At 46.7% G+C, this 26,719-nt stretch overlaps 1 protein-coding gene across 2 annotated transcripts in view; it reads right to left on the bottom strand.

Moving 5' to 3' along the window:
• The window catches only part of USP24 (ubiquitin specific peptidase 24), a 2,799,104-nt gene that overhangs the window by 1,116,003 nt on the left and 1,656,382 nt on the right, over nucleotides 1–26,719 (bottom strand). For both annotated transcript variants that reach the window (XM_069642114.1, XM_069642115.1), the window contains exon 46: nucleotides 2,009–2,150. In XM_069642114.1, the coding sequence (XP_069498215.1) occupies nucleotides 2,009–2,150 (142 nt within the window). The remainder of the gene's footprint in view (nucleotides 1–2,008; nucleotides 2,151–26,719) is intronic.

Genomic DNA, 26,719 nt, shown 5'->3' with positions numbered 1-26,719 from the left:
GAAGTCATAAAATCCATCCATATCATCCGCTGTATCCTCCGCTGCCATGTCCTTCACGTTCAGATCCTCCCCTATAGGTGGTGTTGCCTGTCTAGGTATAGATGGGTGAGGTATGTGTCTTGGTCTTGGCGGGCTGTCCTCGGGGTGCGTTCCACTGAAGCCAACTGTGGAGGCATGCACTGTTTTATTACCACCACAAGAGTGTGTAGGGTAGTTAAGATATCCAGGGACAAATCCCTAGAACCGGATGGCGTGTCTCTCGATGGGCCAGCGCCCTCCAATGATTTCATCGGATGAAAATGCCCCCTCAAGATTTGAACCCTGGCGTCGTCCTCCTATTGGTCTGATACATAGCCTTCCTGCAATCCTTCTTCAGAACTGTAAATCACACTGACTGCCGCCCCCCTCTTGTCATGCTCCCTTTGTCGAGGAACAGACAAGATTGGGGACTTTATTGACTGTGTAGTTGTGGTTGGCGTGGCTGTCGTTGGTCGAGGAAGAAGGATTGTTCTCGTAGACTATTTCGCTGTTGCCGATGCGGCCGACAAAGGTGCAGATGTTGTTATATCTGTAGGTGTAGTTGTCAACAGGGCCGTCAATGATGGGGCCATCAACAGGGTGTTGTAGGGACCCTCACCGTCCACCGGGTTGTCGTCGACGAGGGTCTTACCGTTGCCGCAGTAGTAACTGGAGGTCTCGTCGACGGGAACTCTTGTCAGTGGATCGCCACTGACATAGCCGATGAAGAGTGTTTTGACGAGTGTTTTGAAGAAGACCTTGCCACTTCACTGCGAGGTTCTCTGCTTGTCTTATGATTCAAAGAAACGCTATGCTTCGATGAAGACAACGATTTTCAAGATGATACTCCCCTCACCGGCAAGCTTGTTGGCGAAGGTGAGGGTAAGTGGCCAAACTCCGGAACAGGACCAGCAGTAGCGGTGACCTCTGTCGGATGATCAGCTTGGCGCTTAGCCTTTTTATGGGTCTCCTGTGAGGGTGCCTTCTCAGTGGATCTCAATCTCTTAATAGAGGGAGAATGTTCCCAGTGGACGACTGGATCTGGAAGAAGTCTGCAAACTCCCTTCAGCCAAGCCACCAGTCTGCGGTAACAGTCCCTCTTCGCTTTGGTGGAGAATCTCCCCCCGCCCCTAACAGATTTTGCAGTCATCCTGGTTGTGATCGGGATGTAGAAAATACAGGCACCTCAAGTGCTTGTCTTCCACATACACGTTGTGCAAGCTACATCTGGCGCAGAGCTTAAACAGCTCCTCTCGCCCTCTTCGGACATGGCAAGGCGTGAAGTAGCCTCGGCTAGGCCTTGAAACTTGACACAAAGATCTGACGGTGCAGCGGTCGCATCTTCGCCGACGAATGGAGCCCCCGCTGCCGGACAGAAAAACGGAATGTCGAAAAATGCAAAAATAGAAGTTTTGCGCATAGAGCAACTTTAGAGGAATCCCAAAGCGTACGGTGAAAATCTGAAGATGGCCTCCAGGGGAGGGGCTCAGGGAGATGATCGTCATTGGATGGGTGCAGTATGACCCAGCCTACATTGATTGGTTGTTGCTAGACATGCAGTTTTGAGATTTTTCTTAAAGCAAGGCTGCTTTCTTTTTTACCGAGGATCCCAAGTCTGACGACAGGGAATATTCATGAACATGTGAATCCATGCTGGAGAAGTGCAAACGTCTCAAATGTTTTCCGCAACACAATTGCAGAACCACATCAAACCCCACCACACACTGGACGAGTGCTTATCTGCTATCTGCCAAAGGTACAGCGCTAACTTTACTGTAGGACATGTTTGTCACTACAGACAAACTCTCATTGAGTATATTAGTTCTAAATCACACAATAAAAAAACTGGCAAGTTCAAACAATCAATTCAAATAATGGAAGTGTAAATATCAGGAAATAGCTGTCTTGCATAACACCATTAATGTAACAAGAAACTAATTAGACAGCCTTAGAAAAGTTTTAAATAAAATAAAAATAAAAAGAATAATACCTTATCTTTGCATTTCTCACAGTAATACGCATTGCTCCCTTCTAGAATCTCTCCTCTAACAAACTGGTCCAAAGAAATTTCCAAACTTTGACAGGAAGTGACTCCCAGATTGAGGGCCATGAAAGCTTCTTCGCGTTCATACCTGCAGAAAAATGTGATTTGTTTAAAAAAAAAAATGTTTTGTACTTAATTTATCAAAAACATCTTTCAAAAGTAGTAAACAAATCTAAAATATTATTCTGAAATACAGTATTAGATTAATTGAAAACTAAAAGGCAGATGCACATTTCAAAGTCTCTAAAATAAAGAATAGAAAGGAAACAAGATTTAAAATGTCTGCCTTCAGGCGAAACACCTGGACACACAATGCACAAGGTTTTAATTGAAGAGGTTTTGAGAAACTTTCTAAAGCAGAGGGAGGCTATTGGCTGGAACATACTAGGTTATTACTTGAATAAGGCCCAACTAGAGCACAACGGGTAAAATAGACAGATGAGGATGCAAGGGGTAGCCAATGCAAATATTTTGGATGGGCTGTGATATGGTCCAATTTCCTTAATGTAAAATTATATCGAAATGCTGCATTCTGAGCAACCTGAAAATGGTGCATACACGTTTCTGGGATGCTGCAGTCCAGGGCATTTCAATAATCTAAGCTAGAGTTACAGTAACCTCCCACCACTGTGGACCTATCCTCACAATATGAGAGGGAGGATATGCTGAAATTAGGCAAGACAAAAATGAAAGACCTTGATTTGGTTCTGAATTTTAGGGTTTGAAGGAGAGGCCAGAATCCACTGCATTGCTAGCGATGGAAAAGCCTTAGTAGCTTTGGGTTTATCAGAGAAAATAAGATTAGGTTTCCATAGAATATGTTGCAAACAATTCTCCTGTATCCAACAACATATCGAATTCAGACATCTTGCCATGACGGTTAATTGGCCTTGGATGCCATCCAACATGCGACAGAACAGAGTATCATCAGTGCATGAATGTCAGGAACATCCATTAGAGTCAACATGATGGAATGATGGGGACACACATGTTGGTCAGAATTAGCAATGCAGAGGATACCTGTGGGAATGTGCAGCTAGAAATCTTCCATGGGCCTCACAAGAGCCAAACGATAAGGCTGTGGACCCGTACAACAAACATGAGAAAAAAAAAAAATCAAAGAATTGACTACACTTGGGAGCTCTAACAGGATAAAAGAATGGAAAAATCAGGGGTGTTAAAAGCAGCCAAAATGACCTGTAGCATAAGTCTAATCCTAGCTTCTTTGGCAGCTGGAAGCAAATTATCCAAAATCTTAAAAATTGCATGTTTCTGTGCTATTTCGTTACCCTAATCCCAAATAAACAGGATGGAATAATGTAGGTCTCAAGAAAACGCTGTCCAGAACACCAGAGACAACTGCCAACTCAGCTATTTTTTTATTTTTTTTTAAAGTGGCCTACTGCAATACACCTATTAGGAAAGAACTCTCTTTCGGCACCTTTCCCTCCATAGTTCCTATGGGCACCCACTATTTTTGCTTTGTTTTTTAATCTGTTCTGACTTTTTGAAGGGAAGTAAAGCCTTTAGCTTCATTTCCTATGTACCAGTCCTTCAGACTATGTACTGGGCAACTAGGGTTCCCTTTTATCTTTTACCTTTTGTAACTTTTTACCCTTGCACACATCTTACAATGCAGTGCAGTGGGGATACTTTTGTATCACCCTAGCATTTTAGACTTGGGATTTGTGGTTATTGTTTTAACTGTCATCTGTGTGCGGAGGCCGTCACTGGAATCTCCTTCCCTCGGTCCTGTGAAGTATCCTGAAGAGACCTGTAACAGTGAATCTTGCATTTCTTCATCGTCCAGAGGCTGCATCTTGACCCGTCTGGATTAATCCCTGCACGCACAGCTCTTGGGCACCTCCCACTGGAACCAACAGAGGGAAATCCAACCTACAGCAACCCCCCAGTCGACCCATCAAGTCATCTGGGAAAATCAATCAGAGTCAGGGGGGTAAGTAAACACAAAGCATGTGTGTCCCCCTTTGTCCTCCATAGGATAACATTAAGAACCAGTCCCTTTGTATCCTAATCTTCCATTCCACTACCTTTTGGTCGTCGAACCATGGTAGTAATTTCTGAAAGATGAGAACAATGTACTTACTTAGTACCCTTGTTGAATATCTTCTTTGAACAATCACCAACACAAGTAAAATTAGAACTTACCTACAGGGACTACATTCTGGGGAGAGGTATTGTGGCTCCTGCAACATTTGGGCACAAGGACCCATTCTTCTTAGGGATTGCAGTGCTGAAGTTAGGAGAATTCACTTGTGACTTGGTTATGATATGATATGGCGTTATAACGTGCCTATACACAAGTGTTTCGAGGCGCTACTGCATAAATGTAATTACCTCCTGTGATTATTAAGCCATTTGAATGCATTTTAGGAACCCATGGTGAAAGTATATATGCTTTTTATTGAGTATTGTGCGAGAATATCTCCTGCTTGTTTAATTTTGTCTTTTATTGTATGTAAAGGCCTACAATAAATGAGTATTTGTATACATTCCTGCCTAAATTGAAATATTCTTTATTATATTGTGTGGACTCATTGAAGGCCCATAACCCCACTCACACTCTCCCTAGAATAGCCTTGACGGCGCTCCTGTTTACCGGGATCGTGTTTTGGCTAACGTCTCAGTGTTCCCCGTTTACTATAACTAGGGTGGCCCCCTAAATTCTGTCCACCAGACCAGATTCGAGAAATCCATTTCAACAAAACCCATGAAAGGAGACATTCAGGTTTTCCCTGGTAATGTGTGAGTTACAGGGCACAGGTTTAATAACACAAGCAGTAATACAATCTATTGAGGAGTCAGAAGGCGTAAGCTTATTAAGTACTGGCAGATAAAAATAAGATAAAAGTCAATCGAAGGGAACAGAGATGCAGGCTAATTCATAAATGAAATCTGAGGGTAATAACCTTGCCATTGATGCTGATGGACAATTTGGCCTGGTATCCTTTAGCAGCCGCTCCTTTCCCTATTCTCTTAAGAAGATGGAGGTGAACATACAGGATATGGGGCAACGCACGATGAGGCCAGAAAGTAAATTTCAAAACTGAAGAAGTGAGCCTTCATTGCATATTTTCTGTGAGAGTTCATGAATGTGGACAAGAACAAAACGTTACTTAACTTCAGTAATGTTCTTTCTGATGGATTACTCCCACACATTCTCTCTCTTTGAAATCCACCTTCAAACAGTCTAGAGCAGAAACTTTTCAGACAGCCACAAAGTGGAAAAGTCCAGCTCTGCAGTCTTCTACATTACAGTTCCTTGGCGCCCCTTGCAGCATTCGTAATGCCACCAGTAAATATACAGAGCCAACCCAAATATTTCCTTTTTTTGTTTTATTATTTTTATTGATGTTTCGTAAACTTTTCTTATTTTTTTATTGATATAGTTGAAAATCAATCTTTCAATAGAAAAAGAACTGCATTTTGTTACAGTTTCGCAGCATTATCAATCAGATAGCAAAAAGAGAAAGAAAACATTTTAAAAAACAAAGAAGGCAAAAAGGACAATATAGTCCAAAACATTGCATGATTACCAGCTAAGGAACAAGTTACTTACCTGTAACTGTTGTTCTCCAGCATGGGTCTGGCATGGATTTACATGCTCATGAATATTCCCTGTAGTCAGGCTGGGAATCCTTGGTAAAGAAAAAATCTGTTTCAGTTTCACTTCTGAACTGTCTTTCTCCTAACAACCAATCACTGAGCTCTGGGTCATACTGCCCCCAGCCAATGACTGCCCTCTACCCAAGCCCCTCCTCTAGCAGCCATCTTCAGATTTTTACTGCACGTTCAAGTATTGGGAGTCCTCGTGTTTAGCTCTCAAGCTTTTACTGCGTTTTATCGCTTTTTGAAAGAGTTTTATTCTATTTTTCGGTCAATTGAGTCTTGTTCTCTAATCGATCAACCTTCCGATCAATGAGAACCTGTTTTTCAGATTCTTCAGCAACCCTCAAGGGCGATTTTCATAGAGCTTCTTCATGGAGGCTTCCAGAAGATTCTTCAGGCCTATGCCGCGTGGAACATGTCAGAGGAGAAGGATTCGGCTCCCCTGTTCAGACTAAGCTCCGACTGTGGCTTACGGAATGTTTTCTCGGAACACAGACATTCCCAGTGCCTTTACTGCTTGTACCCAAAGCCTGCGGAGAAAGGCTGTGCGTTTTCCAGGAGATACCGTCCTGCACGATGAAGGCTCTAGAATGGTTGCAGGCCAAGGCCTCTGATTCGGGTGGGTCCAAACAGCATGCCTCCCTGGTTTCCAAGAAAACAGAGCGGTCTTCTAAGAACTTTGAAGGCGCTCCTCCCAGGGGGCCCAACAGAAGGCTAAGCACTGCGAGTCCACTGTCACTGGGAGCGCCATTGCGACGGGCTCCTCAGCAGCAAGGGCGAGTACAGCGTTACCAGCGACTTCTCTCACTAGCCAACGGTCAGGATCCTCATCCAAGCGAAAGTCGGACCATCCAGGCAAGATCAAGGAGAACCCCAAAAACCGACCTGCCAGAGAAGGCCAAGGGGGATCGGGTGGACCCTGCCCCTAAGGAGAAGGATGCAGGTTCGACCCAGTTCGTGAAGGCCCAGGTACATCTGACGAAGGCACACCCTTCCATTGAAGGTGTGGTGGCGTCCCTCGCAAAGGCCGTTATGGCGGATCCACAGAGCACAACCCCGAAGTGAGAATATCCCTCCCGAGAAGGGAGTCCTCTTTTCAACCCATCGAGAAGACGCCGGAGAAGATGATGCCTGAAACCGTCATTTCCCTGAAACCGTCCCCTGTGGTCGCAGAGAAAGGGGGGGCCAGGAGGTCCTCCAGGGCATGGATAGCTCGTCGGATGAGGAGCTTGCCAGCCCATCCAAGATGAGTAACCCGGCGGGAACAGGCCCTACCACAGAGGTTCCGGAGAAGCAGCCAAATTGCTACTTGCGCTCGGCCCAAGAGACCACATCTCCCCAGCCCTTAAGACACTGCACTGGCTTCCAGTAGCCCAAACGGTGACTTTCAAAACATTATGCATCTCCTACCGAGCACTGCATAAAACAGGACCTCAATATCTTCAAAACAAACTAAAACCCCATCACCCCCCTCGCACCCTAAGATCAAGCTCAGCCGGCCTCCTAGTCATACCTAAGACAAACTCAGTCAGATTAGGCGGATCATCAATCTCAGCCTTGGCCCCCACCCTGTGGAACTCACTCCCACCCCATATCCGCCAAACTGAGGATTTAATATCTTTCCGCAAACTGCTGAAAACCTGGCTCTTCCCCTAAAACCAACCGGTAACCAACCTAACCCAAACAGACAAACAGCATCTCAACGACACAAACCCAACAAACTACCTGAGGCGAGAAATGGACAGCTAATAACCCCAAATATAAACTAGAAAGACAAACAGAATTAAACGAGTAAAGTAGATCAAAACAGTAAAGTGGATAATAAGAATAAATCATAGGGAAACAGTAAGGAGATGTAAACTGCTGAAATGCACATAATGCATGAGGAGGGAACGAAGTGAATAGCCTCGATGAAATAGTTAGAATGGATGAAGCGTGTTGAACAGATGAATGCGCTGAATGAAAGAATGCATGAGTGGAAGAACAGATGACTATATAGATTGAATAAGTGTGTAAATCGAATGAGTAAGTATATCGGTTAAGTGTATAGAATGGATGAACATGTTAAGCGGCTGAGTGTGTAGAGTGGTTGAGTGTAAACAGTTGAATGCACTGAGTGGAAGAATGCATGAGTGGAGGAACAGATGACTACATAGATCGAATGAGTGTGTAAATCGAATGAGTATGTAGATCGGATGAAGGTATAGAATGGATGAACATGTTATGCGGATGAGCATGTAGAGTGGTTGGGTATGTAGATCAGACGAGCGCGTATGGCGGATGAGGGCATAAATACAGAGAAGCGAATGTAGAACTGATGATCGTACAGAACGTATGAGCGTGTAGAGTGTAGGAGCGTGTAGAGTGGAGGAGCGCGTAGAGCGGAGGAGCGCGTAGAGCGGAGGAGCGCGTAGAGCGGATGAGGGTGTAGAGCGAATGAGGTTATAGATCAGATGAGTGTAGAGAGCAGATGAGGGCAGAGAGCAAATTAATGTATAGAACAGTATTACTGCGTATTAGCGAATGACTAAGGGGCTGATGAGTGCATACTAATGTTGAATGCGGGGAAAGCATGAGTGCATAGAGCGGATGAGTGTGCGGAGCGGATGAGCGCGGGGAGCGGATGAGCGCGGGGAGCGGATGAGCGCGGGGAGCGGATGAGCGCGGGGAGCGGATGAGCGCGGGGAGCGGATGAGCGCGGGGAGCGGATGAGCAAATGAATGCGGGAGCGGACGAGTTGAATGCGTAGAAAACACAAGTGCATAGAGCAGATGAGTACATAGAGCGGATGAATATATAGAGCGGAGGAGTCCGGGGAGCGGGTGAGTCCGGGGGGCGGGTGAGTCTGGGGAGCGGTGAGTCTGGGGACAGGTGAGTCTGGGGAGCGGGTGAGTCTGGGGAGCGGGTGAGTCTGGGGAGCGGGTGAGTCTGGGGAGCGGGTGAGTGCAGGGAGCGGGTGAGTGCAGGGAGCGGGTGAGTGCGGGGAGCGGGTGAGTGCGCACGGTGGGTGAATGCGAAGTACAGGCGCAGACAGGGTGCATGCGTGGGGCAGACAGGAGTGCATGCGTGGGGCAGACAGGAGTGCATGCGTGGGGCAGACAGGAGTGCATGCGTGGGGCAGACAGGAGTGCATGCGTGGGGCAGACAGGAGCGCACGGGGCGGACTGGAATGCATGAGTGCGTCGAGCAGACCGGAGTGTGTAGCGCTGATGGGGACTCATGGAATGAATAAAAGTCCATAGAACGGACTGGAGCGCATAGAACTGCGTGACGTACATAGTATGGTCTGGAATGCAGGGAACGTTTGAAAGAGCAAGTAACCCATCATATCACACCCCACGCTTACTCTCTTCTTTACACCACCACTCAACTAGAACACAGAGATACTATGACACCATTCGGTATAACTGTTCTCATACCAACACCTCCCGCTTACTCCCCATCACTCTAGGTAAACACCGCTGGTTACACAGCCCCCAGCCAGGCGTTCTCCTCAGGCCTAACGCAGCCACAGTCGGTCTGGGTAAATCCTGCCAGAACGAACACATACCCCTGATCTCAACCACCACACCTACCGCTAAGAAGCAGCTATTTCACGAATACCGCACCAGCTGCACACATACCCGGTGCGCACACGCGCCGTTGACTCTCCCTACTCTCTCTACTGACCTAAACTTCGGTTCCCAATGGCGTTCAACCTACCAGCGCCTTCAGACCATACCAATGGTATATAAGGCGCTATATAAGTGCAAAATAACATAACATAACTAAGGCGACAAGGAAAACGACGAGGAACATCAGGGCGTTGAGGACTACCAACCTGCACCGCAGGCACCGGTTCTACCTCTGCCGCACTCGCCACTGCTGCCCCAGTGGCCATCTGGAGACGTCTCAAGGGATATTCTCTCTGCCTTGTATGCTCTGGTCTCAACGGACGAGGATGTCCGTTGCACGGTGGCCCCGCCCGTGGCACCGTTACCAACAGGGGAACCACCGGCCAAGAAGAGGAAGGTATACCCTCCACCTCCGTTCTACCCTTCACCTCCCCCTCGCTCCCCGAGCGATGAGACTGACCCAGACACAGCGACGACGGGAACTGGCACGGATGACGAAGGTGGGTTAGGGGACCGCCCGTCTCCACCTCCCAGATCCTCCCCACCTGACGAGATAGGCTTGTTTCATGCGATGATCTCCAGGGCTTTGGAGCTCTTCCAGCTCGTCCCAGAGGAGAAGAAGGAAGGTTTCCTGAATAAACACTGCGAGGCAAAGAGAAAGACCATCCTCTCAGTCCCAACCCTGAATGACATTCGGGAGGAGGGCTTAGCTTTCATGAAGAACCCTTCCACGGCCCCCGCGAAGAGGGACCGCTACGAGAAGAAGTACAAGGTGCCAGAGTCTGCGTCCAAGTGCTTAAGGTCTCAGCCTTCTCCAGACTTGGCAGCGTCAGCGGCGGCCAGGAAGAATTTGTCAGGCACATCTTCAACAACGACCTTTACCGCTCCGGACAGTGAGGGGAAGAAGTTAGATGCCATGGGATGACGAGTTATCACCTTGGCGGCGACTAACGTCAAGGCCGCCAACGCTCTCGCCATCGTGGCACGCTACGACTTGGAGCTGTGGTTCAAGATCGCTCCCATTCTGGACTTCCTCCCCGAGGACAGGCGGGTGGAAGCGCTACAGATTCTGCAGGAAGGCGAAGGGGCGTCGGACCATGCAATCACGGTGGCCACAGACATCGCTGACACAGGGTTACGCCAAATGGCCAACAGCGGATGCCTTCGTCGTCGTGGCTGGCTTAGGGCCACTACATTTTCGCCAGGACATTCAGTCAAGGGTGTTGGACATGCCCTTTGACGGGGACAATCTGTTTGGAAAGGCTGTTGAAGAGTCTCTGCAAGCCATCAAAATGGACACAGACGGCTCGTGCCCTGGGGACGCTTCAGCAGCGACGGACGTCTTTTCGGACCTCAGGCAGTAAGTCCCAGGATCCTCCAAGAGTTTTGGCGGGAGCTCTTAGTCATACCGCCAGCCCTCCCATTCTTCAGCCCAGGAAACCAACAGACGCCGCTCCAAGAATTTCAGAGGAGGACGTTGTCGTCGCCAGGATCCCCAGGGCGGCCCTTCGACATCCAAGCAGGATTGAACCAGCTGTGGCGTTGGGGCCCCACCCGTGCACCCGGTGGGAGACCGCCTGGCAAACGTAGTCAACGTTTGGAAATCCATCTTCACCGACCGATGGGTGCTGGATGCCCTCGCCCCTGGACACACCCTGGAATTTCAATGGAAGTGTCCTCGAATACCACCAGGGGCCCGGCAGGAAAATCACATCTCTTAGCTGCTGCTGTAGGTGAGGGCAATGCTGAAAAAAGGCACGATAGAAATCATACCAAAGAGGCTCTGGGGCTCCGGAGTGTACTCAAGGTACTTCCTCGTCAAAAAGAACACCGGAGGCTGGAGACCCATCATGGACCTCAGTCGGTTAAACAAACATATCAAGTCCCAAAAGTTCCGGATGGTGACTCTTCAGCACATGCTCAAACAGCTCGAAGAGGGAGACTTTGTCATTGCTGGACTTGGAGGATGATTACTTCCACATCCCCATCCACAAGGGACACTGCAAGTTTCTACACTTCGTGGTCCAGGGGAAGCATTACCAGTTCAAGGCTCTTCCCTTCGGATTGAAGTCGGTGCCAAGTGTTTTCACCAAGTGCCGGGCGCAGCTGCGAGTGCAAGGGATCCACGTCTACCCTTACTTGGACGACTGGCTCATCTGGGCCAGTTTGAGGGACATCGCCGTCAAGCATACGACAAGCACTGTCCGCTTACTGACGGATCTGGGGTTCTCGGTGAACTATGCAAAGTCCTGCTTGACTCCATCGCAGGATGCATGGTTTCTGGGATCCCGACTCAACACAAGTGTTGTGCCTGGCGTCTCCGTCGGAGAAGAGGATAGTGGCCATCTTGGGCATGGTGCAATGGCTGTTACACTGAAGGGTGCCACGGTGAGGACCATCAAGTCCCTGCTCTGCATGATGTCATTGTGCATCTACCTCGTCCTACTTTGCAGGCTACCGATGCGTCCACTACAGGAGTTCCTCGACGACCGTTGGATACAAGTGTCAGGAAGCTTCCAGGACAAGATCGCGCTCGACGAGGGCTTCTGTTGGGCAATAAGGTGTTGGGGAGTTCAAGCACATCTGACCGGAGGCACTGATTTCCAGACCCCAACGCACCAGGTGACGGTCACGACAGACACCTCGCTGGAAGGTTGGGGAGCTCACACTGGAAGTCTTCCCGCAAGAAACCTTTGGTTGCGGAGGAGAAGACATTGCACATCAATGTGCTCGAGCTGCGAGCAGTGTTTTGGGCCTTCAAGTCCTTCCTTCCGTCCCTCCAGGGCAAAGTGGGGCAGGTCTTCACGGACAATACCACCACAATATTTTACATCAGGAAACAGGGCGGCATCAGATCCCCGGCGCGCTCCAAAGAGGCGCAGCACTTCTGTAACTGGGCCGTAGCCCAGAGGATGTTCCTCATCCCATTTCATCTGGCAGGAGTAAAGAATACTGTTCCCGACTCTCAGCAGGGAGCTACACTCTTGCCACGAATGGGCGCTTTGGCAGGACCAAGTGGATTTCCTGTTCCGCAAATGGGGCAGTCCCCAGATCGATCTGTTTGCGACGGCGACGAATACCAAATGCCGGAGGTTCGCCATCAGGTTTCCCCAGCCGGAGAGCATGGGGGACGCATTCTCATTCACCTGAGACGGCCAGTTTCTGTATGCGTTCCCTCCATTGCCGTTGCTTCTTCAACTCGTCAATCAACTCAGACGGTCCCAGTGCAGGATGATCCTCGTCGCACCAGCATGGCCGAGACAGATATGGTACCCGGACCTTCTCATCATGCCAGCGTCCCCTACAATCAAGCTTCAAGTGTTCGCAGATCTTCTCGCCAGGGAAGTAGGCGCAATTCTGCACCAAAGGCCAGGATCGCTGAACTTGAAGGCCTGGCTCCTGCATCGTTAGAGTTCGGTGGATATGATCTCCCAGCGGACTGCAGAGAGGTGCTACCCAAGGCCAGGGCATCATCTACCCTAAAATGCTATGGAAGAGGTTCATCGTTTGGTGCTGTGCAGAGAAGATCGAGCCTCTACGAGTCACGACTCCGCAGGTACTGCAGTATTTGCTGCTGTTGGCCAAAGCAGGACTGGCCCATATCTCCATCAAAGTTCATCTGGCAGATATCAGCCGCGACATCAGATCTCCGGGATGGTCGTCGTCTTGGTCGCACCGTCTGGTTAATGAGTTTGTTGTTAGGCAGAATCCTGTGCAGTTCCATTGGGGAGCACTACAGAAGATTAAGACTATAGGTATATGCAATAAATCCCCTTTGGTATCAGTCTGTACCACAAAGATTTAGTTGGTAGCTGTGGCTAAGCAGTCAGACTTATCTCAAGAGGTAGATGAGCAGTATTCAGGGTTTACACAATAGGACTACAATACTATGGAACAAGGAAACACTGACCAAAGCTTTGTATCAAAAATAATATTTATTTTACACACTCTGATGTTCACACACAAATCACTATCATTAAAGTTAAAACAGTCAGGAAAAGTACACACAACTCCCTATTTAAATTGTAGACAAGTTTGAGCAAGAGCGAAAACCGAGCAAAACGGCACAGTGTTAAACTAAGCGGAAATGGCACTCTAGCAATTTCTTTAGAGGGAGGGAAAGAACAAGTTATACAGGTTTAGCCTCTTAAACACAACAGCAACACTTCCAAATTGGATTGCGAACAATTTAAGCAAGGCAGCACTTTAGCATCAACAGTACTTTGGTGAAAACCGAGCAAAATGGCACTTCAGCAATATGTAAAGGGGAAGGAAAGGTGGTTATAAGAGTTTTCACGAGACAAGAGTTTTAGGTGCACCAACACATCTCTTGAAGAGAAACAATCTAGAGAAGGCAGTTGTAACAGATTTAACCAGAATCAAGAGGCTTGTGCCAGAGTCAGTGGTACAAGGCAAAGTGCCTAGGTTCAAAATGTTCTAATAGCTGCAGTCAAGTCTTTGTTAAACGATTGAAAAGGCGGTTGCAGGACGTAGAAAGATAATGTTAGACGAAAAGGCGGCCAGCCCAGAAGGTAAGTATAGGATTTAAAACACCTTTAGCAATACCCAACAAAACAGGAGGCCTGGCAGAACAATGTACCTTAAAAGTGGACGAGGCTCCTGCGGGGCGGTAGTTCCTGCAGTTCGGGAGATCCAGCAGAGGAAGAGAGGCTCTCGTTGTGGAGGAAGGTTCGAGTAACTGCACTGCCCAGGGATGAAACCAGCCGCGGTGCTGCCAAAACGGAATAAAAGGTACGCTCCTTTAAATCGCGTTTGTGGTGGACGGGTGCCTGGCTATCCGGTCTCCTAGTGCTTGGCACTGGCGATTCGACCAAAGCAGGTCCTAGAAGGCGATTGGCGAACTGGTTGACCCCACCAGCTCAAGGGAAGAAGACTCTTGCAGTTGAAGATCTTCGAGTCGTTGGAGAAAAGTGGTGAGGACCTGCAGCAGGGCTTCACCGGTGGTTCAGTCGTTGCAGATGTCTTTGGCTTCTCTCCTCTTCGCTTCCTCATTCCAGTGGTGACGTCTTGTCCTCCAGTACTCAGGACCCTGCTTTTATGCAGCAAGACCCCCATTCATACAGCCTAGCTGTCACTCACACAGTGGGGTGGCTATCCAGGCGGATAACCCCCCAGTCTATCAGGGCAGAGGGCGACTTGGGTTGCCTAGGTAACCCTGTCCAGGGTGCCTATATCCCCTCCCACACATCTTGTCTACCCCAGACTCAGTGGCGTCGAAAGGAGGGCTTCTGTGCAGAAGCCCGCCAAAAGGACGAACAAAGGATCCCCGACCTGGGTTAGGATTTCAGAGAAAGACACGAGAAAGAAATATTATTAAAGTTCTGGCAATAAAAACCTACCGGAGTAAAGTTAATATTAAAATAAACCGGCGATATGTTAGAGGCTGCCAGTAAAAGTGGTAGTCTCGAACAATGGGAAAATCCCATAGGAAAATATTTGCGGTCGAATATTTACGGTAGTAACCACTGCCACCAGCCAGAAACTTTTGAGAGAGGGACTGTACGGTACCCCCTCGAAAAAATGAACACTAGGGAAAAAGTATTAACCCTTTCCAGTACTTCCATAGTAAGATGGGTTGTACTGACTTAGTTCATAATTATTGACTAGTTAACCCAATGGGGACTTTACATGCCCTGGGAGACAGTAGTCAGTCCCAGGGTATGGAGTCTATGTTTGGGGTCGCTACGACACCCCTGTGGTACGGCACGGAGGGTGCTGTGTACCACACATGTTAAAAAGATGATTCCTATGAGGGTGAGAAAAACCCCATAGACCGTAAGCACATAAGATAGCCTAAAACATACACTAGCAATCTGTCTAAGAGTGGGGAAAAAAAGGGTCTCACTCTTAGCAGGAGAAAAAAATAAACCCTTCAAATCCAGAAAAGCTGCTGGGGGACTCTATAGGTAAGGGAAATTAGCCCTAGAAGAGAATTCTCCCTAACATTCATCAAAGGACCGGTCCGTTCATTCCCGCTCAATGTGGTGCCAACTAGGTTCATGGGCCCCTACATTCGAACCTATGCATTCAGCTCCGATTAAGTTTTTGTTGTGGAAGACAGTGTTCCTTATGGCCATCACCGCTGCACAATGGGTTGGAGAGATTCAGGCCCTGTCCTGGAAACCACCTTACTTGACTTTTCACGAGACAAGGGTGGTGCTGCGGACGCACCCCTCCATCATGTCTAAGGTGCCAATGGACATTCATCTAAACGAGCCCTTGGTGTTAAGTGTATTTTTTACTACGCCTTCGTCGCCGGTTGAAAGGACTTTGCACTCGCTGGATGTGGCTAGAGCGCTGAAGTTCTATGTCGACCGCACAAAGAGTTTCCGGAAGATGTCGCAACTTTTTGTGAACTTTGGCCCTGTGAATCATGGGAAGGCCCTCTCCAAGGCTTCCATTTCCAAGTGGCTCTCCGGCTGCATCACCCATTGACACCAGTTGGCAAACTGACCGTTGCCTGGCCTTCCGAGATCCCATTCGACCAGAGCAATCGGTGCAACTACGGCATTCCTGTCTGGTGTGCCTCTGCTGGACATCTGCAGGGCTGCTACGTGGAGGTCAACGCACACCTTCATGAAAATTATACTGCGTTGACAAGGATTCCAGGGAGGAGTCCAGAGTCGGCCAAGCAATGCTGCGTAACCCGTTCGCTCGAAGGTGAGCCTGGTGAGGAGGTAAGAGATGCTTATGTTGAGCCTTACCACCTCCCGTGGTTGTGCATGTGTGTACTGCTATGTATTCTTTATTCATGAGCATGTGAATCCAGGCCAGACCCCATGCTGGAGAAGGAACAAGTTACTTACCTGTAACTGTTTTTCTCCAGCATGGGCCTGGCATGGATTCACATGCGAACCCTCCCTCCAACCCCTCTGTGACTCTTCTTTTGATCCTACTACCACTTTACGTGCTACCAAATCTATAGATGGCTGTCAGAGGAGGGTCTTAGGTAGAGGGCAGTCATTGGCTGGAAGCAGTATGATACAGAGCTCAGTTATTGGTTGTTAGGAGAAAGACAGTGCAGAAGTGAAACTGAAACTGTTTTTTTCTTTACCGAGTATTGCTAGCCTGACGACGGGGAATATTCATGAGCATGTGAATCCATGCCAGACCCCATGCTGGATGTTAGGGAGAATTCTCATAAATGGCTTATTTCCCTTACCTAATGAGTTCCTTAGCAGCTTTGCCGGTTTTCTAGGATTTTTATTTTCACCTGGTAAGAGTGTGAGCCTTTTTCCCACTCTTACATGTGTTTTGCTGTGTGTGTTTTTACCATTTGTGTGACCTTTGGCTCTGGAGCCTTACCTACTCCATGAGCCTCATTTTTAAGTGTGTTACCCAGCACCTTCAGTGCAGTGACACCGGGATGTCTTCAAGACTTCCCACTGACTCCATTTCTCTGGGACTGGCTACGGTCTCCCAGAAACAAGTAAAGTTGCCATTAACTTTATGTAGTCTGTTTAAACCACAGACCCAGTACACATCATCTTACATGGAGCATTGGAAAGGGTTAATTCCTATCCCTTTTTGTCTGTTCTTCTTGGAGAACTGTTTCGCTACCTTTACATCAAGACTTGGCTGGTGGCAGTGGTAACTACCCTAACTTTTCTACTGCGGTTATCTTATATAACCATGGTATTGTTTTAGGTTATTATATTAGGCTTGAACATAAACCTGCTTGACCAAATACATTTTATTTTGGCTCTGGCTGGATTTATTCGCCATTTCTTTTTGTTAAAGTCTTTCTCGTGTTTTACTCTGGGCGCCAAACCGGGGATGATTCCTTTGTTCGCCGTCTTTTTCGCAGGCTTCTGCACAAAGCCCTCCTTAAGGCGCTTGAAAGTCTGGGTAGGCAGGATGTGAGGGAGGGGTCTTCAGACCCTTGCCATGGGTTCCCTTGGTAACCCAAGTCGCACTCCTGTTTGATTGGCTGAAGGGACTGTCCTTGCCAGGACAGCCACCCTGCTGTGTGATTGACAGCCAGGCTGTATGAATGGGAGAAAACTGCATAAAAAGCAGGTCTCTTGGACTGGAAAGGCAGAGTCGCCACTGGAACGAAAGAAACAGCGAGGAGCTGATGGAAGACGACCCCTAACAATGACTGAACCGCCCGGTGAAGCCCTGCTGCAGGTCAGAATCTTCAGAATCTGACGACAGAGAAGATCCTCCAGGAAACGTCTTCCCTTCAGCTGGTGGGACCAACTAGTTCGCCCATACTGCGAGCCAGGACCCGTCCTCTGGTCGAATTCGCTGTACAGAGCTACAGTGGGCAGGATAGCCAGGAAGGTCGGACTCTGCTTGCGTTTTAAGGAGCGCACCTTTTATACGTTGCTTCGCTCTGCTGCTGGTTTCTTTCCTGGGTAGTGCAGGACCCTCCAAGTCTTCCTAGTTCTTGTCAGTCCGACAGTCGCTTCAGGGACCGTGAGCTTGCAGGAACTACCAGGAACGTCCACCTCAGCTACAGCTTCCTCTCCGTTTTAAGGTACAGTGCAAATCCGGTTGTTCGTTTCGCTCAAGCGCAGTGAAAGTGTTTGAACTCTTTCTCCAATCCGAGGGCTTGTCCTTCTCTTCTCTTTGAACTAACATTTCTGCCATACCACCTCAACTGGAATCCGTGGCCCGAACTTTAACGCGAACTACCCTGAACTGTGTGATCTTGAGCAAAAGACTTTTGACCTATTAACTTTGACCCTAATCCTTTTCTACCTGATTCTATCACTGTAGTTCCTCTTGTTCAATTGCCCTGAGTACTTACCTGTTGGTGTGATTTAATTTCTATTAACTTTGTCTTTCCCTCCCTTTTAAATTGCTGGAGTGCCATTTTGCTCCCACTTCATTTTGTGAGCTTAACTTGTCTGGAATTTAAAGAAAGTGGTGTGGTGTATTAAGAGTGTGATTTTTAAACTGCTTATAATAGTTAATGTTATACAACTGGAGAGTAAAACAAATGTATGTTTTTACTTGAAAACCTTGAGTCAGTGTTTGCCTGAATCATAGTAATTGCTGTCCTTTGTGTAACTATCTGATACTGCTCACTTACTCTTGAGATAAATCTGGCTGCTCAGCCATCGCTCCCACTTTAACTGTGTAGTACAGGCTTGTACCAAAAGTGAATTTGTAATGTCACTTGTAGTCTTAATTGTGTGTGGTGTTCCCAAAGGGTACTGCATATAATTCTGCCTAACAGTTTGACTTCGGTTTTCTATTGACTAAACAGAGATCAGTGGATCATTTGGTGCAACAGCTATACTCTACAGTTCTCAAGTCAAACTCCCCCTTTAAATCAGACAGGATGCCAATTACAATCGCATGTCCTCAAGGTACATCTCATGCATACCGCCAATTTCAAATTCAAGATGACGAAAGGCCTCTCACACGCAAGAACTAACTATCTTCTTGTTCTGTTGAAACATCCTTCACACTTGCATCATGGCACACGAGGTTATAAACATCTTACTAGTAAAAAAAGACAATCCTCTATTAAACTTTGACATCATAGCCCTGCAGGAAGTTTGGCTGACTATCCCCCCTATATGAGATATTCATCCAATTGCTTTAATTCCAGCGAAGCTTCTAATTAGAGGTCGCCCCATGGCAGGATTACTGGTGGCCGTGAAATCTACATCGAATCTGCCCATTTCTCTTTGGGCATCTCCCAACATGTATATACAATTGGTCAGAATTAAGTCACCCTGCCATTCCGTTGCTATAACTAATATGTACTGGAATTACACCGGTATTCAGGATATGTTTCTAAATGATCTAGAAAATCTGCTGGATCTTATATCCCTAGACCCATCCATTGATCATATCATCATGGCAGGAGATCTCAATATTAGGTGCATTAAAAATTCCCCCTTAGCTCTCAGTACCAAAGCCGTTCGCTGGAATGCCCTTATGAAAGAGCATCAGCTGTGCAGGCTTAATGGATGCATAGCGACAGATGTTCCTCCTGCCAACACCTAGCACAGAGCCTCTCAGGTGGCCTTAATCGATTATATATAAGACAAGAAGAAATGATTTACCCTTGCTGATGACTTTTGAATACTATCACAAACCACCAGTGATCATAATATACTTTCACTGACTTGGCATTGGAACAACCTGAAGACTGAACCAAGAAAGTCCTCTGCTGGAGACTTTACGATCTCACAAGCAAAAAACAGATTCAGATGGACGCCCCATCTTTTAGACAAACTTAATATGATTTCGTCCTATCCTGCAAAATTTCTATGTCCGAATGTAAATATGATAAATGGATCCTATGTGGCGGATTTGCACATTTTTAAAACCACTGGTCATTGTGTCAACGAGACACCCAGCACACATCTCCATACATACGATCACGACTTAGCAGTTACAAAATCAAAATATCAGGCAGATTGCTGTGCCTTACGATTACTACCCACAACAATTAAGGCCTCCAAATTAAAAGCTCTCAAGTGCCAGTACAAGAACTGGGTCAAAGCTAGGAAAGTCTGGACATATTCGAGAGACACAGAACACATGATCAGTGCCTTAGCATCCAAGAATTCCGCCCTCATTTGGGGCCTATTAAATAATCTTTTGGATCCATTCAGTTAGGGGCGCATATCAATGCTGTGCCGAAGGAGGTACGGTCTATATATTATAAAATCTTGTATGCTGCGCCATTTCCAGATGATTACAGTGACCTATCCTGGAACGGACCTGTTAACATTCAATTTGACATTGATGACATCATTGTCTATATTAAAAAACTAAGCTCATCTAGGGCTCTGGGCCCAGACGGCCTTTCTAACTACATGCTTGAAAACCATCCACAAGCGTGGGCAAAAATCCTTGCAGCAATTTTAACACAAGCTATTCAGAGCAGACAAATTGCTCCATTCTGGAGACAAATTATTATCCCGATGTAGAAGAAAAGCAATCAGAGAGGTAAAATATGCACAAGACTTACACTTAGAGATTTTCTGGCCTGGCTAATGACTACAGACCATCAAGATCCTAACCAGACCGGCGTCATATCGGGAGAAGGCACCACCACAAATCTACATACGTTACATGCTATCAAGTTACAAGAGCGTCAAAGAAAACAAGCATTTTACATGGTATTTATAGATTTTCAAGCAGCTTTCGATTCGATCTCTAGGGAGATATTGCTTGAAAAATTGTGTAGTGCGGCTTGCCCCCTTATTTGATCTAATGGATCAAGAAACTCCACCATTACACCACTATACAGACACACCTGTCTTTGGATGGGAATCCGTCCTCTCCCATTGCTACTTAGAGGCCTCAAACAGGGATGCCTGTTGGCTTGGCTCTTTTTAACTTTTTTATTGCTGGCATGCGACATCACTTTGCTGAAGTGATTTCCCATCCACCTAAGTTTGGAGGGCATGGCGTCCCCTGGTTGTTCTACACTGATTATCTCGTGCTGCTGACGAAGACTCCCAGGGGACTTCTAATTCAACTCAGCAAATATGCAGATGCCAATATGCTAACAATTAATCAATCCAAATGCAAAATTGTTATTGATATCGATAAACAAATCCAACATAAAAATCAAACCTAGATGGATGCTTCAACACAAGAGAATACAAGTTGTTAATGAATTAAAATATTGTGGATTAATGGTCAGCAACCACATATCGGATCTACACTATACACAAGATCTACATGACTTAAAGCCGGGTCTGTGGCTCAGTGGGCTAATGCATCCACTGCAGGGACCTGTGTTTGACCTCATGGGCACAGGTTCAAATCCGAGCAGGTTCACTCACCCCTTCATCCTTCCGAAGTCGATAAAATGAGTACCCTTAAATTGGGTAACGATAAACATCTGTTATTAGCGCCAAGATGCCCCTTTGGGGGTGAACGTGCACATTACAAATACACCTGTCATGTTATGTTATCTACAGCGCAATCCTAAAATGGCAATACCCCAAACACATATTCTGCGGGCCAAATATGGCAAGTTTTCATTAAATCTGGCGATAACTTTCTATAGACAGAAAGTGGTGCCAATTTTGGTATATGCCGCTGAAACTAGATCATGGTGCCCAGAGATATTTTGGTCGCGCATGGAAGGACTATTTTGGAGATCAGTCTTAAACTTGCTGTTGGGACTGATTTTCTATACTCTGGCCTGGCGGACAGATGTATAGAAGGCCAACCTATATTGTGACAGGGATACCTCTGGGAAGCTGTAGCCAACCCAGTTTAGGTAGCAGAGAGAGGCAGTCTAGGCTAAGTTCTTCCGAGGGGTGAGAGTGTAAAGGGTCCACAATGAGGTCACACAATGGGAGTCACACATTGCACTTAGACAGGATGTATACAAATACAGTTATTTAATTATGGCCAAAACTATAAGGAAATGCATACAAGCATGTAGACATATCAACCAATACTATCAAACTATATAGATATATACATATACATTCACAAGTTCAAATGCACAATACAAATCAAACTACTCCTGCAAAGGAATGAATAGGTAAGTACCATACACAAAAAGGTCCAGCGAGATGATTCCTAACTAAAATTGTCCAACCCTAAGTTGTCTGGGGCCTTGTGCCCTATTGTTCAGGATACAGTTCCACAGAACTTAGGATGCAAGGAAAAATGAAGGTAGGGTCTATGGGGTCCATTGATGAATTCAGAGTTAGGGTTCAATGCAAACAAGTGCTCAAAATTACCCCCACCAGTCGGAAGTCTTGCCAAGTTAAGTAAGGGCAAAGCCATTAGTATAAGAAATAGATCAGTATAAGCCCATTGACCTATAATGGGAGTATAGGGGTAAGTTAAAAGTTCTCTAATTTACCCGCCTTATTCCGAATCTTCCCAAGTCTTTGTGGGACAAAGGAAGGGTGTCCTGGCTTGCTTTTCCCACTGAAATCTGTGGTCTTCGATTACCAGGTGTTGCAGGTGTGAGAATGTCTCCGGTTGGGATCTTTTTCTGATGCAAGGACTCTCGGTGAAGAAATGCAAAAACAAATGATGCAGAACCCCTCTAGGGACTGGACCCTTGTCGGAAAAGCAGGTTTCGGACGGTGCACGTCGCGCACATCTATGCAACAGGACTCAGGAGCCGCGGTTGGACTTTCCGGTCTTTCTCGGGTCCCCATGGTGCTTGGACGCCGACATTTTGCAGAGGGTGTCGCTGCAGTGGCAGCTGAGGGTGTGCCGAGTTTCAGGTGGAAACTCGGAACGGCGACAAAGTTAACCCGGTAGCCCAAAAACAAAGCTGGTCAGCCACAGGACGATTCCCGGGCACTTCAGAAGGCAGTTTTTGTGCTGGGCACCGAGCAGACGTTGGGATGGATGGTCCCTCCACTCCTGGGGTCGTAGCACCTACGCAGGCCTACTAAAGATCTCGAGGAAGACAGGGCTCCACCAGAGCTGTAGCAGAAGTCAGTTGCCAGGCCTCCTTCAGTCAGGTTTCAGGTTTCTTTGCGGGTCTTCTCAGCTGGACAGGATACTTGGCTACTTCAGGTTCTTCCAGGATCTCTGAAGCGCATGCAGGGTTCCTCTTATCCTAAAAGCGAGGTAGGAGTCGAAACTCCCACTAGCCAATAGCCCACACACACACCCCACAGTGGTTCAATCAGGACACTAGCGGGAACACTCATGCATACCACTCAGACACACAGAAACCAGGATGTGGATTAGGGTCAGACGACCCAGCCCACATCCTGCCTGCAAACATACATAGCCCTCCAGTAGCCCGCCAAAAGCTGCTGCTTTCCCAGGCACTGGAAGTCCTTATAAGGATCTCTCTGGACTCTGAGGCCAGGAAGACGGCTAAACAACAAGATGCAAAAAGAATGGCCGAAAAACCTCGTGGCACGGCAATGTCTGACCAGTAGCCAAACGCAGTAAATGCTGTAAAGCTAAAATGAAAGAAAAGTCACTGCTGCCACGAGCCCATTTTTTAAGCACATCTAGAGTAACCAAAAATCCTTTGAGTGTTAGTCTAGGGCAAAACAAAAATGCACCCCATTGCACTGCAGTGTAAGCTGCTTTGTGCAATGATAAAAAGTTACCACAAGTGAAACAAAGGTAACCACAAGTTGCAACATAGTAACACGACTAAAGGAACCACTGTTTCCCAGTACTGATAGCCTTAAGGACATATCAGTTTCCCCATAACATGTGAGCAAAGGCCAGTGCAGTGAAGCCTAGGGCTTCACTGTACTGCAAAAAGTATAGGCCAGGATCAAAAATCAAGGCAAAAAGGTTGGGGGTTGCATAAAGACGGAAGGAAAGGTGCAGTAAAGAGAATCTTTCCTAAAACCTGCTGTTGAATAAACAGGTACTGCTCATTCAAAGTTAATGGGTTTATTGAAGTGAAAACACAACAGGCAGCAGACACAACCCTGTGGCACAGCTGATGCTCTCAAACTGCCTGCCTCAAACGAAAACACTCTAAAATGGAACATACCTGACAGAATTCTTCATATAGAATAATGAGTGGGTAAAGTTCCATACTCATAACATAGCATATATAAACTTAACACACCTTCCCCTCTTGCATGTTTTAACCTACCCTGGGTCTGAGGCCGTTCCCTATGTATGTGTGAGTTTGAGTCTGGAACGTTTGGTGTGGTGTATTCCATTTAGAATGTGATGGTATGAGTGCCAAGGTTCCCCCTCTAGCAGTTGGAAAATGATCTGGGCAGAGGGGGACCGGTGGATTCTTCCCTCCCTTATGTACTTATCCTGCCTGTAACTTATAACCTGTCACTTATGTACCACGAACCCACTAAAGTCTCTTAACCCAACCTGGTCTCCTGGCTCATCATTGCAACCCCTCAACTTGCGTTGTAACACTGGCGACGAGGATTTTGGTGATTGAGGTGTACCTGGGGCTGAAAAGCAGCAAGAAAGGACAGAAAAGAAGCAAACTTGTGCCAGAAGGAATATGGTGCACAGGAAGTTGCCCACCAAAAAGGAGTGAGGAACCAGAAGCATCCACCGCCCCCCCAACCCCCCGGACCCAAGGTGAGCGCGCCCCATGTCCTGCATGACTGATTAGTAAGGGACATTTGTAGTAACCTTGGGGGGGCAGCGCTGTTCCACTTCATTTGTTCTGCCATTTGCCACATCAGCGCTTTTGAAAATAATGAGGCACAGGCGCATTTTTATTTAGGCCCTTCATAAGGTCTCAGTGGCGTGTTTTTAGCAGAGCAAGGGGTCGGGGGAACAAAAGAGTGACTTTGATTGTCAGTAGTGGAAGATCAAAAGACTGTCACAGCAGCGTTTGGAAAATGCCGTGATTAGAAGGGGCTGCTAATTACAATTGACACTAACCAGAACTGAAAGGCACACGCTGCTCAGCTGGAGATAACCATTTATTACATTCAGCGGCGTTATTTTGTTGTGTGCGACTTTGGGGATGCAAGCAGAAATCCCAGCTGTGGCATAGGTGACGGCCGGTCTAGAGAGCTCAGTATGTGGCCCTGCTGTCCATATGACTGATGACGTCACTATTCTGCTGGGGGTGTCGGCGATGAACACAATGCAAATGGAATGTTACTGCTAGCGTTCGGTATTACTGGAACGTTACATGCACTGCAAAGACTGGAGGATGCAGTCATTAGTAGCAAACCTTCCAACATGTTTCAACTTGTGCCAGGCATCCAAAGTAATGGCTGGAAACACGCATCATCGTGTCATGAGGAATGGTTGGAAACACGATTCTTTGTGTCATGAGAGATTCAAGGCTTTCAACAAAGGCTTTGAACATGAAGGTCGCAGGTGTTTTTTTATTAGCACTCCAAACTCTGTCTGATCGGATCTTCAAGGAAGTGTTTCTGCTTTTCGATCTTTTGAAAGTGTAATGTGTGAGCTCAAAATGTTTTGCCTTATGTACATTACAATTTTTTTTTGTGACATTGCCATTTTTTTTTAATCGAATATTTAAGAGTTGGAAGCAACATGCAATGAACTCATGCAAAGTTTCTTTATATTGTAAATGCAAAGGCCTTCTCATGCTAAAATGTTGTTTGGAAAATGAAAATGAAGGCACTGCATCACTTTGGGAATGTGATATATGAAAACATGGGCCACATTTTGCAGGCATTGTGGTGTAGTTTTTATGGTTTGTTATATGGCATTCTATAACATGCTTCTGGGAAAGGAGTTTCCTGTTTTTGTGCCAATAGCGTTGGCAGGAGTGTGGGAATTAGTTCCAATTTTGTCGGTACATTACTTTGAGTAAAACTCTGGTTTGGTCAAGTTTAGAGTTGGTTCGGGAACCATATGCTGTAGAGGTGACAACAAGTGGTGATTTTGTTGTTTGGGGTGCATCAATAGAGTTTCCCGTTCGGTACTATGGATAGAGATGGTAATTTACTCATTTTGGTGGCGCCAATTGGTGTTGGTGCATCATTGTAACAATGTGGTGTTGGCATTGTTTGGGAATGTGGTTCCCGTATCAGTAGCTCCAAATTGATTGGACATTGTACCAAGGATATCATGTTGCATGGTGGCGGTGGCAAGCCACGCATGGTGGCCATTTAGTGACACAGCGCCACTGACAGTGGTGTTTTGGTCTCGGTGTACCTCATGAGGTAGCATGTGAAATGCTCTGTCCAGGCACATTGCCACTGCTAGTGGTATTTGCGGTAGGGTGCCACTACATTTAGGGTCAGTAGTGACTATTTGTCAAAGTATTTCAGGGTGCCAAAAGTGGTTTTGGCAAAATGTTTTGGATTATGTTGAATTTAGGCAGCCAATAGAAAAGTTACCTTATGAAATGTCAAGTGTTTGTTTTCTTTATGCACTAATCCAAATTCTCTCCACGGGCACATTAATACAAAGACTCTGCAAGCATTACATTTTGAACTCTTATTGTGGCGCAACTAAAATTCCGGATATTCAAAATTTGTAATGCTGAATTCGTCTTGTAACTATATGGATTTTGGGAGTGTATTGGGAGAACTGCATATCTGTATCATAGTCACTTGAAAATGTTTGTTCTCAACCTAATTTTGTTTCCGCAGTAATTTTAAAAAGAAAAGTGGACTCTGCAAGAATGATTTTGGGACACGCTATGGTGATTTACTTACAATGTCTTAGATTCCCAAAAGTCATTCTGAATTTGTTCATTCATTGTTTTAGGAGTAACTGTGTGAGCAATTAAAGTTGACCACCTGAATGATTGCGGTTGTATGGTTGTCTGAGTGTCAGCGTGTGATGACACGCAGTGCACTCTAGTTGCAATGCTATTAGGCATCAGAACTAAGGTGCCTATGTCTTCTGCTCAGCTGCGGCGGGCAGTCAGTAGAGTCATGGGTAAATGCTCAGGTGAGCATTGGTTGTTCGAAGTCTGTGGCCAGGTTACGGACCTGGTGTTGTTGGCACATTGTTTGTGTCAATTTGTTGGTAAGAAATTGTTGATCTTTTGGTT

This window comes from Ambystoma mexicanum, chromosome 1q (genome assembly GCF_040938575.1).
Source record: "Ambystoma mexicanum isolate Mex_15411 chromosome 1q, UKY_AmexF1_1, whole genome shotgun sequence".
Lineage (NCBI taxonomy): Eukaryota > Metazoa > Chordata > Amphibia > Caudata > Ambystomatidae > Ambystoma > Ambystoma mexicanum.
This window is presented reverse-complemented; position numbering and strand designations above follow the sequence as displayed.